Raw genomic sequence first — 18,439 nt, 5'->3', positions numbered from 1 at the left:
AGGAACATTAAAATGTTTATTCTTCATCGAGGTCCTGTGATGCATGAAATCACTTATCAAAAGTGAACATATAGTGATCATGATAGTCACCTTCACACTTTTTCCCTTTAGCTCAATTAATCGGTAGATATAGCGTAATGAATAGGTTGGTCAAGGGTCATGGGTTTGATCCCCAATGGAAGCCCAATACTTGCTTTATATAACTCTTACATTCCAGCTATAGGAGATTAAGAGGCCTCATTGGAATTTAAAGACCTAGATTGTGGGCCTGTTGTCTTCAGGGGTGAAGACATTATGGAAGAGGAAGAAGTATGAAAGTGGAGAGTAGCCATGGTCACCTTACTGGTTGTGAGGTTATCTGTACAGTATTAATGAGTCCAGGAATATATTGTTTTTAGTTATTTCACACAATATGATTAGCCAGTAAGTTATTCTGAACTTCATATGCCAATTAAACTTAACCATTATATTGTATATATCCATGTTTTACTTTTCATAATATAATAAAATATTTACATTCTGTGTTGCATTTGCCTATATATATATATGTCATTCATGAGACTATATATACTACAATTTACAGTGATTCGGTCAGAGTAGGAATACAGCCCCAGGTGTTACATATTAAAACAATGGCCGCCAGTTACTTTTGGTCTAGAGAGCTTTCAAATTCTAGCATTTATTAACATAAACCACCATAAAAAATAAAGCAACTTCAAGTTATTAGAGTAATATTTTATAATTAAAACAAAATGTAGTCAACACAAAATAACTATAAGCGCCGTTCTTGATCTAGGAATTATCAAACTGTCAACGTTGTCACACTCACAGGAGCTCGTTTTCAAATTTTCAGAAATGCAAGACACGACAACATTAAAAGTCCAGTATTTATACAAAAAATCGGGAGTATCGACATGGTTTCCGGTTTTGTATGTATACTGGATTTTAGTTCTGTGGTTATTCACTGTTGTCAAAGGCCTACCGTACAAAATCAAGCCCCTGTGAAGTTAGGCCTAGCGACACTGATTTGATCGGTTGGACTGGAATCTGTTTCGAACGAAATATCCTTGGAATCGTTTTCACCTACTGTCAAGACGACTTTCATTTCAAATTTAAGAACCTATATTCTTCTGAAAATAATGTGAATCCAGTCGATAGAAATATAAGTGTTTCCGAGGAACCGAGTCTATCCATGCAGTGCAATAGCTACCCGTTCCACGCCCCTTCACTTCTAAATGTTAACTGTATATCATTGCGCAGAAAAACGGCTTTGAATTTGAACAATCAGAAATTATGCAATTGTGAACAATTTGACAATATCTACAAACGTAAATGAAATATGAAATAAAGCTAAATTTGTTCAAAAACCATTTTATGTGTTTGCTATTAATAATGACATGAGTGACTATATTACTCCTTCTGGAAATTTTGGCTGTTCTGGTATTTGAACTTGATGTTGTCAGTGATAGGGTAAGTGGCAAATTTAAACGCGTCATAACCTACAGTAAATAAAAAAAATCTTAATGAATGTAAATATAATCATTGAACTGTTATCAAATGGTAGTATACCGTCGATATGAATACAATTTGGGTGATAGATAAATAGAATGTTGCCCGTTACAGTTCAATGCTTAAATATCTAGTACTTTATCTTTATATTGATATCTGTTAAAACATGCTATAGTTGATGAACTTTTTTTGTTTTAAACACACATAAAGTGTCAGTGAGTCTTTTAACAAATATATATGATAAACTAGAAAATGTCTGTAAGATATAAATGCCCATGTTGCTACTTTACCCCAAAACACAGCTTGGTCACAACAGAACAGGATAGGACAGACATTAGTAACACTATATCTCCCCTAAATCTGGTGGCATATACCATACTTACATTTAATGACCTCTCAAAATGCAGCAATCTCAATAGATATATGGACAGACCATACAAGGATGTATTAGGGTGATTAATTACCTTAGTTCAGATCTACAGAATTGTGACTATCCTCTGCTGACAGCTGTATAGTTTCCACATGGCTGAATGTGAATATTGGTGCGAAAACAAACCAGTTTACTATATCATTTGTTTATTTTATTGGAAACAATGGAAACAAATCCTTAACATCTAGTCAGTGGCTGATGATGCTAAGTTTAAATTTAACATGAAAAGTATTTTGAAAATATCTAAGGATAAACTCCTGGTGGAACCACTTAGAAACCAAGACGTTACCATACAGAGAAATTTGAAATTGACATCAAATTGTTTCCAACATTTGTGTAACAATGACTTAAAGGAGCTAAAATTGATGGTTATACTAACCGTGTTTACTACATATAATTGATAGAGATATTGTGTTTGCTGAGAAAGCAAATGAAGAGCAGTAAAACTGGGAATAGTTTGAATGTTGGTGATAAAGCACAAAGCCAGATACTGATATCGAGGGGTTACAGAGTATACTACCATTTCAAAGACCTAATTATTTCTGCTGTACTGACTGGGGACAACTACCAATGTAATAACATCTGTACAAATTGCTTTTCTGACGTGTGTAAATGAGACAGCTCTATCCACAATTAACACCTAACATATTACTTCTGCTGCCTATTATCCTTCTCTCAGGGACATTCAACATAAGCTCCATTATAACAGTAACTGCTTTGTAGAATCCTCAGTTAACCCACACACTTATTCCAACAGTCCCTCTGTAGAGATCTGAAAAAGCACTCTTACCAGTATATCTGGCCGGGTGATATTATCTGATCATCACCATGAACTACAGGCCATTAGGTACTTAATATGTAATGTAATCTCATGTAATCAACAGGATTTGAAAATAATGGAATAAGAATTATTCTCTTTGAATTGAATGGTCAAAATTATTAGCTAATTTAAAAAACAGGGAAGTCAACTTTAATAGTCTTTCACTCTGGTTTCGCAAAGATCAATTAGTATTATCCAGTTGTTGGTGAGAACGTTTGAATGTGTACGTTTCATGGCTACACATTTACTGAAATAGTAGTAGAAGACTATTTTTGTTTTAGAAGCACCTCTGTTTTAAAGAATTCTTAAACTGAATTCTTTCACAAACTACTGTTTAAAGGTCAACAGCTTTTAAGCACCTGGGGCCAGCTGGTTTAAAAAAGAAAATGTAGGTGTCTTAGATAAAGTGTTTCCATATACCGCACAAGGTGATCCTGTGGTTTCTAGGGATGGGAAAACTTACACCGAGTAGGGAAATTATAAGACAGCTGGCGCAATGCTACATTTTTGTATATGCCACACCTCACATATAGCATAGCGTCATCATTTTATGTAGCATAACCATGTCACAAATTGATTATGTCATCAATTTTGATGCACATTTCAAGGGACATTGATGACAGTGTGATGAATAGCTTTCACAACTTACAATTTGTTACTTTTTTAAGTATCTTTTAGTACCTAAAAAACATTAAAAATCTTAAATAACAAATGATTTCATCGCAATTTAATTGATTTAGTTCTGTAAATTACTGGATTTAGTAACAAATCAGATTTGGAGAAGTGCTTCTCTGTTTTGAATACATGTATATCAAAACAAAAAATGATAAGGACTGACCTGTTTGAACTTGCCATTGTACATTTTCTTGATCTGTTGCCTCTGGACATTACATCGCTGAGTGAGGATCTCTGTGATCTGTGTTTCATCTGTCCCATACTTCCCTAAGGCGTCATGTAGTTTGTCACAATCATCGTCAGGATGGAAGGACTTGCTTGGCTTCACAGTACCACTGATATTCTTCTTCATCATCTCTTTTTCCTTCTTCTGTCCCTTCTCTCTCTCCCTTGCTTCCTTCTCTTTCTCACGTGCAATCTCCTGCCCTTGGCGCTGACTGACCACCTCAGCAGTAATACGCTGACTAGGTGCAGCAAGGGGGTTACGAGGAGTGTTGGCCTCTTCCTCCTTTGTCTGGGCATGTGGAGGACGTTTGATTGGCCGTTTGGCAGCTCCAACAGGCACAGGTGGCTTACTCTGTGGAAATAAGTCATGTTTACATGTGGGTATCATACATATATTAAAATGAAAATTCAGCTAATTTACACAGCTTTATCCAGAAAGATGAAAAGTTGTCTTTCGAGATGCTAAAATTTGATGCCAAACTCCCCCAAATCAAACCAGGTGGATAATCAGTAATATCTGAAGGTTCCATCAACATGTTTGTTGCATGCAAGATCTGGCAGGGAGCTCCTTATATGTAAGAACTGACAGGGAGCTCCTTGTGTGTAAGATCTAACAGGAAGCTTCTTATGTGTAATATCTAACAGGGAGCTCCTTATGTGTAAGATCTAAAAGGCAGCTCCTTCTGTATATGATCTGACAGGGAGCTCCTTGTGTGTAAGATCTAACGGAGAGCTCCTTGTGTAAGATCTGACAGGGAGCTCATTGTGTGTTAGATTTGACAGGGAGCTTCTTGTGTGTAACATCTGACAGGGAGCTCCTTATGTGTAAGATCTGACAGGGAGCTCATTGTGTGTAAAATCTGACAGGGAGCTCATTGTGTGTAAGATCTGACAGGGAGCTCATTGTGTGTAAAATCTGACAGGGAGCTCCTTGTGTGTAAGATCTGACAGGGAGCTCCTTGTGTATTAGATCTAACAGGGAGCTTCTTGTGTGAAAGATCATAGAGGGAGATTCTTGTAAGAGCTGACAGGGAGCTCCTTGTGTGTAAGATCCGACAGGGAGCACCTTGTGTGTAACATCTGATAGGGAGCTCCTTGTGTGTAAGATCTGACAGGGAGTTCCTTGTGTGTAAGATTTAACAGGGAGCTTCGTGTGTGTAAGATCTGACAGGGAGCTTCTTGTGTGTAACATCTGACAGGGAGCTCCTTGTGTGTAAGATCTAACAGGGAGCTCCTTGTGTGTAACATCTGACAGGGAGCTCCTTGTGTGTAAGATCTAACAGGGAGCTCCTTGTGTGTAAGATCTAACAGGGAGCTCCTTGTGTGTAAGATCTGACTGGGAGATTCTTGTATGAACAACCTGACAGGGTTAAATCCATATTGTCGTTGTACGACCACACATGAAAATCCATGCCAGATATTAGGACAATAAACACATGATCTGACTGAACTGTAGATCAATGAATAAACTTGCACCCAAGCTTTAACTGGATAGATGGACATATAGATGGATGCAGACTCAATATATCATCAAATTTCGACAGGTTACAATAGTTCTTAATTTGATGAGAAAAAAAGAATCAAAATTTCAAAAATGTATTGTATATACCATCAGACTTGGAAACACAACAGAAATGTGTTAAATCTGGACTTGGGACTATATTCTATCCCTGGTTGATTAATCACACATTTGGTAGTTACATACAATAAATGTAAGTCTGTACACCTGCTGGTACATAGCTCAAACATACTAATGAAATTTTCTACCTGAAATGTCAAAATGTCAATACCCAGTATATATAACGATGATCCTGATCTAAATGGGGAATAATCAGATATATCTGTTAATTGCTTACACCATTTGACAATTGCCTTATATGTAGAAATGCTAACAAAATTAAATATTACACTGCCATGAAGGAACACCTGCTTCGAGGATTGTTTTTACTTAAATTACTTTTCTGCTCAACATGAAACTACACAATGTTGAAAATAAGAAATGAAAAATAGTCAAAAACGAAAGGCAATGGGTAAAATTTTTCAACTCATATTAATGAGATGAGAAAGAGGGAAAAGAACAGGGGAGACAGATCTACAGGAGGAAGCAAATGAAAGACAAAAAAAATGAATCAACATGTACAGTAAATACACAAAAAGAAGTAGATGGACAAGTTAACACACAGGAAGAAGTAGATGTACAAGATAACACACAGGAAGAACTAGATGAACAAGTTAACACACAGGAAGAAGTAGATGTACAAGTTAACACACAGGAAGAAGTAGATGGACAAGTTAACACACAGGAAGAAGTAGATGAACAAAGTTAACACACAGGAAGAAGTAGATGTACAAGTTAAAACAAGGGAAGAAGTAGATGTAAAGTTAACACACAGGAAAAATGAACAAGTGAACACACAGGAAGAAGTAGATGTACAAGTTAACTACCACAGGAAGAAGAATAGATGTACAAGTTAACACACAGGAAGAAGTAGATGACAAGTTAACTACACAGGAAGAAGTAGATGTACAAGCTTTATACACACAGGAAGAAGTAGATGTACAAGGTTAATCACACACGAAGAAGTAATGTACCAGTAACACCACACGGAAGAAGTAGATGTACCAAGGTTAACTACACAGGAAGATAGTCGATGTAAAGTAACACTACAGCGAAGAAGTAGATGTACAAAGTTAACACACAGGAAGAAGTAGATGTACAAGTTAACACACAGGAAGAAGTAGATGTACAAGTTAACACACAGGAAGAAGTAGATGAACAAGTTAACACAAAGGAAGAAGTAGATGTACAGTGAACATACAGGAAGAAGTAAATGGACAAGTTAACACACAGGAAGAAGTAGATGTACAAGTTAACACACGGGAGGAAGTAGATAAACAAGTTAACACACAAGAAGAAGTAGATGAACAAGTAAACACACAGGAAGAAGTAAATGGACAAGTTAACACACAGGAAGAAGTAAATGGACAAGTTAACACACAGGAAGAAGTAGATGTAACAAGTTAACACACAGGAAGAAGTAGATGAACAAGTTAACACACAAGAAGAAGTAGATGAACAAGTAAACACACAGGAAGAAGTAAATGGACAAGTTAACACACAGGAAGAACTAGATGGACAAGTTAACACACAGGAAGAAGTAGATGTACAAGTTAACACACAGGAAGAAGTAGATGTACAAGTTAACACACAGGAAGAAGTAGATGAACAAGTTAACACACAGGAAGAAGTAGATGTACAAGTTAACACACAGGAAGAAGTAGATGAACAAGTTAACACACAGGAAGAAGTAGATGTACAAGTTAACACACAGGAAGAAGTAGATGGACAAGTTAACACACAGGAAGAAGTAGATGTACAAGTAAACACACAGGAAGAAGTAGTGAACAGTTAAACACACAGGAAGAAGTAGATGACAGTTAACACACAGGAAGAAGTAGATGTACAAGTTAACACACAGGAGAGAAGTAGATGAACAAGTTAACACCCAGGAAGAAGTAGAGTACCCAAGTTAAACACACAGGAAGAAGTAGATGTACAAGTAAACACACAGGAAGAAGTAAATGGACAAGTTTAACACACAGGAAGAAGTAGATGAACAAGTTAACACACAGGAAGAAGTAGATGAACAAGTTAACACACAGGAAGAAGTAGATGACCAAGTTAACACACAGGAAGAAGTAGATGAACAAGTTAACACACAGGAAGAAGTAGATGGACAAGTTAACACACAGGAAGAAAGTAGATGGACAAGTTAACACACAGGAAGAAGTAGATGAACAAGTTAACACACAGGAAGAAGTAGATGAACAAGTTAACACACAGGAAGAAGTAGATGAACAAGTTAACACACAGGAAGAAGTAGATGAACAAGTTAACACACAGGAAGAACTAGATGAACAAGTTAACACACAGGAAGAAGTAGATGTACAAGTTAACACACAGGAAGAAGTAGATGTACAAGTAAACACACAGGAAGAAGTAGATGAACAAGTTAACACACAGGAAGAAGTAGATGTACAAGTAAACACACAGGAAGAAGTAGATGAACAAGTTAACACACAGGAAGAAGTAGATGTACAAGTTAACACACAGGAAGAAGTAGATGAACAAGTTAACACACAGGAAGAAGTAGATGTACAAGTTAACACACAGGAAGAAGTAGATGTACAAGTTAACACACAGGAAGAAGTAGATGTACAAGTTAACACACAGGAAGAAGTAGATGTACAAGTTAACACACAGGAAGAAGTAGATGAAACAGATAACAACAGGACAGAAGTAGATGTACAAGTTAACACACAGGAAGAAGTAGAATGAACAAGTTAACCAACAGAAGAAGTAGATGTACAAGTTAACACACAGGAAGAAGTAGATGTACAAAGTTAACACACAGGAAGAAGTAGATGTACAAGTTAACACACAGGAAGAAGTAGATGTACAAGTTAACACACAGGAAGAAGTAGATGAACAAGTTAACACACAGGAAGAAGTAGATGTACAAGTAAATATACACAGAGAAGAAGTTAGATGAAACAAGTACATCAAGGAAGAAGTAGAGAACAGTCACAACAGGAAGAAGTAGAGGTACAAGTAATACACAGGATAGAAGTAGCTGAACAAGTAAATACACAGGAAGAACAGTATATGAACCAAGTTACCACACAGGAGAAGTAGAATGTACCAAAGTAAATACACAGGAAGAAGTAGATGAACAAGTAAATACACAGGAAGAAGTAGATGAACAAGTTAACACACAGGAAGAAGTAGATGTACAAGTAAATACACAGGAAGAAGTAGATGAACAAGTAAATACACAGGAAGAAGTAGATGAACAAGTTAAACACACAGGAAGAAGTAGATGTACAAGTAAATACACAGGAAGAAGTAGATGAACAAGTAAATACACAGGAAGAAGTAGATGAACAAGTTAACACACAGGAAGAAGTAGATGTACAAGTAAATACACAGGAAGAAGTAGATGTACAAGTTAACACACAGGAAGAAGTAGATGAACAAGTAAATACACAGGAAGAAGTAGATGAACAAGTTAAATACACAGGAAGAAGTAGATGAACAAGTTAACACACAGGAAGAAGTAGATGTACAAGTAAATACACAGGAAGAAGTAGATGAACAAGTTAACACACAGGAAGAAGTAGATGGACAAGTAATACACGGAAGAAGTAGATGAACAAGTAAATACACAGGAAGAAAGTAGATGAACAATGAAATACACAGGAAGAAGTAGATGAACAAGTTAACACACAGGAAGAAGTAGATGTACAAGTAAATACACAGGAAAAAGTAGATGAACAAGTAAATACACAGGAAGAAGTAGATGAACAAGTTAACACACAGGAAGAAGTAGATGTACAAGTTAAACACACAGGAAGAAGTAGATGTACAAGTAAATACACAGGAAGAAGTAGATGAACAAGTTAACACAAAGGAAGAAGTAGATGTACAAGTTAACATACAGGGAGAAGTAGATGTACAAGTAAACATACAGGAAGAAGTAGATGGACAAGTTAACACACAGGAAGAAGTAGATGGACAAGTAAACACACAGGAAGAAGTAGATGGACAAGTTAACACACAGGAAGAAATAGATGAACAAGTTAACACACAGGAAAACTAGAGGAAGCATAGTTAACACACAGGAAGAAGTAGATGAACAAGTTAACATACAGGAAGAAGTAGATGTACAAGTTAACACACAGGAAGAACTAGATGAACAAGTTAACACACAGGAAGAAGTAGATGAACAAGTTAACACACAGGAAGAACTAGATGAACAAGTTAACACACAGGAAGAAGTAGATTAACAAGTTAACACACAGGAAGAAGTAGATGTACAAGTAAACATACAGGATGAAGTGAAAACTCAGGTAGAAGTACTTGTAGATGAACATGTAAACACCCAGGAACATTTGTCCATCACCTTACTCAAAGGATTGTGATATATGTATTTGTGGTATATGTTTGTGATCGTGATTTAACGTGCACACTACCTGTGCTGACTCTGTAACTCTTTATGATATCATAGGAAGGCATTAATCTTAATTATAATATAGTATATATTAGAATATGTAGTATATGCACATACAATTATACACATGGTGTACATCAAAATAAATATTGAAAATCAACTCATTTTGAAAGTAATTAAAATTGAGGTAAAATAGTTTCAATCACAGTATAGAAGGCTTCTATGACTGTGAATATTGAAATTAAATTGCCGCCAAAAAGTTGTTAGGCATGAAAATGCAAAATTTAAGTCACAGCGAAAATGAGTTGGTTTACAGCTGTGTCTAGCTTTTCAACGATAAAAACAGGAAATTTTTTCTACTCAAAAGCTAGAAGGCTTTATACCAACCAATATCTATTTTGAGATTATACAAGCACAAGTTCAGCTGTCAATAATGAATGCTAGCATTATATACGACGTAAAAAAATTACTTTAAGCATACATAAGTCAGTTAATTTCACTTCTTTCCCAGCAACTTGATTTTCAAATAAACCAATTTAGCAGTTTTGAAAATTACTTCATAAACATATTCTTATGCCATAGTTTAAAAACTTTAATCTAACCAAAACACCTTTCCTATTGATTTCACAGTAAAATCCTATTTGATATAATTTCATTGGGCAAATAGTAAACTTCTCTGAAATACCCAATATGTACCATGTTATTGTAAACTTAATAAATGTCAATGATGACAATGATGACAATGAGACAAGCCTCTGGCAGGTTATATATAGATTACAAACTACCATTGCTAGCCACGGAGGAGGACTTTACCATGTAGGACAGCAAGAACTACAATCAGATCAATAAAAATGATGTATTCATGTGAGGCATGCAATCTACATGTAACTAATGTCAAAACAGGCCAATTGTTCCATAAATAGAACAAACATTAACCATAATGTGACAATTAGAACTGGGTGGCCCCAATCAGAGGATGTTGTACAAGTAATACATCAGTCAATCTCAGCCACAGGGCATTCTAGTTTGATTCAGCCAGAAATAGATTTATAACAAACAATTTCTGTTTCAACATTTCTGATGCTGTAACAACAGCACCAAATTGGATTTTACAAACCTAAGGGATCGAATAACGCAACCAAAAGCATATTCTGAATAGAGATCAATTACTCTCTGTGGCTGTGAGGCTTTTCCACAAAAATCATGTTATCAATGACAGAATCACTTCCAACTTCACTCTCTTAAACACAACTGTATTTGCGGAGCTGGCAAATATTTGAAAATATTGAATTTCACTCAAATTAATATAATTCTATTTCAAAAAGATACAAGCAAACCTATCAAGATGCTTTATCCCTAATTGTTCAGAACAGGAAGCTTTAAAAGAATTATTTGATTTCAAAAGATGTCATGCTATGCATACCTACAACCACTGTGTTAGGAGAAACATAAGGTGTTCCTCTAGATAGGTGTGCTTCTGTTTGACCTAACCTTCCCCCAGCCCTTGGGGTTGTGCCTACGTTTTTCAGCCTTGCCCCTGGAGTTGTATCTTCCTTTTTGCACTGTCCCTGGGGTTGCACCTACCTCTTTTCCCTGCCCCTGGAGTTGTACCAACCAATTTGCCCTACCCCTAAGTTGTACCTACATTTCTACCCTGCCCCTAAAGCTGTACCTTCATTTCTACCCTGCCCCTGAAGTTCTACCTACCTTTTGCCCATGCCCCTAAAGTTGTACCTACCTTTTTCCCCTGCCCCTGGGGTATCTTGTTGATGAGTTCTATGAGGACATTGATAGTGGGATGGTTACATTTGTGTTTAAGGTCATCCACCAACTCGGCATCATACTTCTTCTTGTAGGCCCTCTTAATGGCAGGCATGTCAATCTGAAACATATATTTAGTGTGTCAATAGGATATTAATCCTTTGGTTTTATACTACAAGCCAAATTCTTAAAAGCATCATAAATATCAATCAAACAGTCTGAATGGAATTCATGAAAGTCAATTTAGAGTTAGATGGCATTCATGGCAATCACGGAGACAAATTGTTTGTATCTTAACTAGAAGACACCTCTGAGTGCCAATTTGTCAGTAAGACATTCATATCAATGGCATTCTTGTTATCATGAGATGGATTGTTGTGTTTGTACTATAAGTTTGAGTGGAATTGTCACCTTGGAAGAGATCACTCATGCTTAGACTAGTTTGAACAGTAGCTAGATCAGTCTGAAAAAAACAACAAAAAAACTACAGAAACATTAGCCCCTTCATGTGTCCTTGACCAGAATTGCATGTGTGTCATGTCATGTCTCAGAAGTTTTCATCATTATATTTCTCACATGTAATTCCTGCTCAAATAATTACTCTTGATGAATGGGGGAAGCAGTACATATAAAAGGCTTATAAACCTGAGCCTCTGTGAGCTTATATTACATTTGTGGACTTGAAACAAGATCATATCTTAAACATTTCTCACTTCAATAAACATTACTGAACTGTCTGAAATCATGATGATTGAAATAGCTTGAGCATGTAGCACAAACAATAAAGTTTTGTAACATAACGCTCAAACACCAATTTTCATAGCATCCATATCAGCATATTTCAATAGTGCAGATACTGCATTTGCACAACACCAAAGAGTAGGTTTTTGGTACAGATATTTAGATATCACTCTGTCATGCATTGATTAAATAAATGTAGAAATGCTAAATTATTATATGTCAATCAGATTCCTTACACAATGGGTTCAGGTAGGAGAGTTATAGAATAACTTGGCAATACGTAATCAAACTGACAGGAACCCAGCAGGAAATAAGAGAAACAATCTGAAACTGTGAAGCTTGTATTGATTAATTCCTGGGGCTAATGTTGATGTCTTCATCCCTGAAAAGTATTGGCACCATTTCAAATGTTACCTAACAGCAAGACTCCCAGAAAACTGATATCTTTCACTGCAAAAATTATTGATCATAATGGTGTGATAGCACCAAAACACTACAACTTAATACGTCCTCAGGGGTATAGCTATACATTACAACAATAGGTCCTCATGGTATAGCTATATACTACAACTTAATACCTCCTCAGGGTATAGCTATACCTTACAACAATAGGTCCTCAGGGTATAGCTATACACTACAACAATAGGTCCTCAGGGTATAGCTATACACTACAACAATAGATCCTCAGGGTATAGCTATACACTACAACAATACGTCCTCAGGGTATAGCTATACACTACAACAATAGATCCTCATGGTATAGCTATACACTACAACAATAGGTCCTCAGGGTATAGCTATACCTTACAACAATACGTCCTCAGGGTATAGCTATACCTTACAACAATATGTCCTCAGGGTATAGCTATACACTACAACAATACGTCCTCAGGGTATAGCTATACACTACAACAATACGTCCTCAGGGTATAGCTATACACTACAACAATAGATCCTCATGGTATAGCTATACACTACAACAATAAGTCCTCAGGGTATGGCTATACATTACAACAATACGTCCTCAGGGTATAGCTATACACTACAACAATAGGTCCTCAGGGTATAGCTATACACTACAACAACAGGTCCTCAGGGTAAAGATATACACTACAACAATAGGTCCTCAGGGTATAGCTATACACTACAACAATAGGTCCTCGGGGTATGGCTATACACTACAACAATAGGTCCTCAGGGTATAGCTATACACTACAACAATAGATCCTCATGGTATAGCTATACACTACAACAATAGGTCCTCAGGGTATAGCTATACACTACAACAATAGGTCCTCAGGGTATAGCTATACACTACAACAATATGTCCTCAGGGTATAGCTATATATTACAACAATAGGTCCTCAGGGTATGGCTATACATTACAACAATAGGTCCTCAGGGTATAGCTATACACTAAAACAATAGGTCCTCATGGTATAGCTATATACTACAACAATAGGTCCTCAGGGTATAGCTATACACTACAACAATAGGTCCTCAGGGTATAGCTATACACTACAACAATACGTCCTCAGGGTATAGCTATATATTACAACAATAGGTCCACAGGGTATAGCTATACACTACAACAATAGGTCATCAGGGTATAGCTATATATTACAATAGGTCCACAGGGTATAGCTATACACTACAACAATAGGTCATCAGGGTATAGCTATATATTACAACAATAGGTCCACAGGGTATAGCTATACACTACAACAATAGGTCATCAGGGTATAGTTATACACTACAACAAAAGGGCCTCAGGGTATGGCTATACACTACAACAATTGGTCATCAGGGTATAGCTATATACTACAACAATAGGTCGTCGGGGTACAGCTATAAACTACAACAATATGTCCTTATGTAAATCTATACACTACCACAAGATACATGAGACAGCAATATCATACAGTGAGACTTGATAATGTTTGTGGCTATACATTAAGAGACATTAGTATACAAAGTCACCTTCAAAATTCAATAAGTAAACTACAAATTTAATTATACTTCATATGATATATACAACAACCAGCAAGCCAATGTAGTCACCTCCAATGCAGGATATTCTACTTCCAAACACCATAAAGCAGCCAACCTATACTTATTGATATTCAAGAGAGAAATCATTAATTCTCTTTTGTTTCAGAAATCCGGCAGCAAACCTAAAAGTAAGATTGAGTATTGACAAATGTGATAGAAGCATGCAATAATGTAATTACATCACCATGTTCTTTGGGCGACGGTACTTGGTAAAGGAAAATGTCACAATCATTACAGTATTGTAATTACATCACAATGCTCTGTGGGTGACGGTACTCGGTAAGGGAAGATGTAACCATTACAATTATTGTAATTACATCACAATGCTCTGTGGGCAATGGTACTCGGTAAGGGAAGATGTAACCATTACAATATTGTATTTATATCACAATGCTCTGTGGGCGATGGTACTTGGTAAGAGAGGATGTCACAATCGTTCTAATGTTCAGTTTTCTGTTGTCTGAGTACAATAAACATAGAAACATTGTTATTTAAACCACATAATTGGGGGTTGTGTGGGATCTAGTCAGAAGCATGCAGTGATTTGGAAGACTCTGGTAAAGAGGAACATGCATTTTTACTTACGAGTTGAATGATGATGGTTAAAAAATATTCTACATAGTGGAAAGTCAAGGAAACCCAATACCAATGATCAAGGTAAAACACACAGGAAGTACCATCAAATGTTCATCAATATAAACAAAAGTAATAAAGAAATGCATGCAAACAACAAAATACAAAAAAATATTGATGAAATGAATATACTCACTTTGCTAGCACATTGTTTTGTTTCCTTTCAAAATGAGAGAATAATGTAGATGAATGGAAAACTTTGTTTACATCTGATCACAAATTATCAAATTTTTTCTGTTTAAGTGCTTTCATTTCAATAATGATCAGTCCAAATGGGACAGCACTGTTTGAAATCAAAGATCCATTAGGACCATTAATTAAAACCACTACTGTTTGTGGATGTCACAGGGAGGAAAGAGCAGTGCTATATGCTCCTGAGAATTTGAAGTATGCAGTATTTTTTTCAGGAAGGTAGAAAACGATGTAATGAATGTTTACCTTAACAGCTGTACTGTACATAGCACTCTGTTCTAAACAATGTTACATAATTATTTATGCTTCTGGAGATCAACATATTAATCAAATAATGATTCAATGATCCTGTCATCATTAAATGCCTTCTCTTCCCCCAGATTTCAGATTCCTTTTGTCATGCAAAAGGACCTTAGATAATGTGTGTGCTGTTTATGGATGACAAATCATTTTCAAGGCCCAGAGAACGGTATAATATTCTGATTATTGGCCTATTTTAAGCATGTTTGGTTTCTAATATGAACATTTACCATCACTTAGTGAGGTTACAATGCTTTTACTCATATTGGAACCAGGAAATCATGCACACGCACTGTTTTTCAAGAACAATGCATTTTGGTATCTTATAGAAGGTTCCCATATTCCACTAAAGGTAAAGCATTAGAGAATTCTCACAAACAGTAATTTCCCCTTAATTTGTATCCCGTGTACCTGTGGGAAGCAGGACAAAGCCAATTGGCATTACTGGGGTTTGGCTCCATAGATAAACTTAAGCTCAAATATCCATGCTTCAAAACCCAGTTTGGCTTAATACTCTATTTTTAATGTGAATTAACACATGTATATAATGCTGTTGTTGATTTGGGTATAATCTGACAGAGAGGCTTACACACAGAGAGGAATTAAGTTGATCCATATCCCCTTTTTTTAATTCCCACATTATTTTGTATTAATATTGTAAACCTATTTATGTAAACACACTCATATTTTAGGAGATACATGGATTTAAACAGACTGACAGGAATAGGACCACCCACAATACTTTCAATAGAAACACAACATACAAATACATTTTTAGTACATTAAGTGTAATCATAATTTAGTGGAATCATCGTTATAGCATTCAGTTTGAAAGGCACTAAAAATAAAATTTCCAGTAAAATACTGTGTATATACGTTTTAATTTATGAAAAAAAGCCTATTCAATGTGTTCTCAGATATTTTTAAGGGATATTTTGAAAAGCTCTGCAACATGTAAATTTAAAATAAAGATATTGGCAAGGCAAAGTTTCTGTTTTTGGTGGTAGTCACAAAGATCCTTAATAAGTATATATTTATACATCTACGTTTAGAAATGTACATTAGGGTTTCCAAGATGATGATCTACACAACCTACGTAGATGTCTGTAACACTCCCTGTCACACCTGTACACGGTGAAATATAGCAATAATGAGCCTGATACAAACCCTGCCATGAAGTAGATCTTCTCCCCACTCATAAAGGATATCATAATGACAGAGAAAGCCTACAATGTGTGGCAAGGATACTCTCCCAACATAAACAATTACAGTCATTCAATAGCTGAGGATTGGGTATTCCTATGAAACCGTCTGTGAGCCCTCTGTGAGACCTCTGTGAGACCTCACAAATTAGTGTCACTGGCCCAAGATATCCATCAACCTTCATTAATATACATAATTTATTCAAATAGCAAAAATGTCATGAAAATATTTCAAAACCATTAATATGACCATGCAATATTGTTACAAAAACTTCATGGTTTGAATAAAACATACCTAAAATCCATGAATTTTATTTTTCATGGTCATGAATTGACAGACCAAACAATGAAATACATGCGAGTTATAGTTGTCTGAAATATGAAATTTGGTAATGACCATGAAATTTTGAAATGAGATATCATTCATGGACAGTATTTCAACCGAACTTTCAATAGCTCTCCAATATTATCTAAAAACAGGTGTATTCTTATATTAGCCAAAAATACCCATTGTTCTTCCTACCAATTACTCCCATTCAAACATTTGACAAGCATTAGATAAATCAGTTAGCTAGTGTAACCTGGCTAAATGGAATTGAGTATTCCCCCTTCACACACATCCAACCAAACAGCATCATTATTAATTATTACAAAATGTACCTCAAAACATATTAACGACAATATTGATGGCCAAAGTGGTAAACTAAATGCATGTGAACTCTTGTGCTTATATATTTCATGGATCATCATGCTCCCATACATGTATGTTAAAGGTATTTATGGCCCGTTCGGCCCTTACATTATGCATTTATTGACACTTTTGGTCCTTTCAATGCATAGATCTCAATTCGTAGTCCCCACACATGTCTTTATTGGCCATTATGGTCCCTACCAAGGCAGCTGTTGTCTCAGACATACAGAAGTTGAAAACCCGCATGACCAGGAAGTGGTTAAAACAAATATCTGTAATAGAGGGGACCCATCAGCTAATACAAAAATCGATATCGCCAACACAGTCGGTGGTCTGTCCTCATCCCAGATAACAAATCCTGTCTGACAGTGTGTATCTCTCAAACATGACTACAGTGCTGTAAAAACACACTTACAGAAGTCATAAAAGCCTTATATTTTCATCAAAACAATCTTTGTCTGTGTAACTATAGAAACAAATATTGAAATATGTTTCCTCCTGAGTTATTTGTCTCGTAAACATGCTACCTTACAAATTGTACTTCCAGAAATGATTCATCAGTAGGAGGTAAAGAGATGTGTAGGCAACATTTCCTGCATAATGTAAACTGTCTTTGAATTTTTGTAATTTGTCAAAAAGCTTTTTTCCCCAAACAAACCTTTCTTGTCTCGGTTTATTAACAGGATAATCGGTACAGACCATAAGTAATGTTACCAACGTCTGTATTACTGCCGAAACAATGTAAAATTTGACGCTTGAAAATCCCATAGGACCAGAATAAAGCTTAGTGAAAGGTTAGCAACTTCTACGAATACTCCAATGAATTTTGATTAAATGTTGATCAAAACTGACTTAGATCATTCATTTTTCATCTTCAAACAATTGTCTTGTAATGATTTTATTTTTATCACCAGGTAGATAGACATTGTTCTTCAGTAAATGATTTATTCTTATCTTAAATATTCTGATTTTCAGGCTGGAATCACAAGCTAAACAGAACAACAAAAAATAGCAATATTAGACTTGAAGCACCTGAGAGGCATTAGAATCGAGACTTGTAGCATTATGGAGCTTGAAGCATCAACGTATAGGGAGGCTTTGAGGGACCAAATCATAAGAAGGCTTGCTGCACCAACTTATAAGGAGGCTTGCTGCACCAACTTATAAGGAGGCTTGAGGCACCAACTTATAAGGAGG

The 18,439-nt window shown here is 35.9% G+C and overlaps 1 protein-coding gene across 7 annotated transcripts in view; it reads right to left on the bottom strand.

The window, feature by feature from the left end:
- The window catches only part of LOC117323910 (annexin A6-like), a 96,950-nt gene that overhangs the window by 20,888 nt on the left and 57,623 nt on the right, over positions 1-18,439 (bottom strand). For 6 of the 7 annotated variants that reach the window (XM_033879440.1, XM_033879439.1, XM_033879442.1 and 3 more), the window contains 3 exons: positions 14,994-15,017; positions 11,409-11,552; positions 3,598-4,011 (listed from right to left, as the gene is read on the bottom strand). In XM_033879440.1, the coding sequence (XP_033735331.1) occupies positions 3,598-4,011; positions 11,409-11,552; positions 14,994-15,017 (582 nt within the window). The remainder of the gene's footprint in view (positions 1-3,597; positions 4,012-11,408; positions 11,553-14,993; positions 15,018-18,439) is intronic. The other variant, XM_033879437.1, reaches the window with a different exon arrangement.

The sequence above is a fragment of the Pecten maximus genome, chromosome 3 (genome assembly GCF_902652985.1).
Source record: "Pecten maximus chromosome 3, xPecMax1.1, whole genome shotgun sequence".
Classification (NCBI taxonomy): Eukaryota; Metazoa; Mollusca; class Bivalvia; order Pectinida; family Pectinidae; genus Pecten; species Pecten maximus.
Note: the sequence above shows the minus strand (reverse complement) of the source record. Positions and strands in the feature narration are given on the sequence as shown.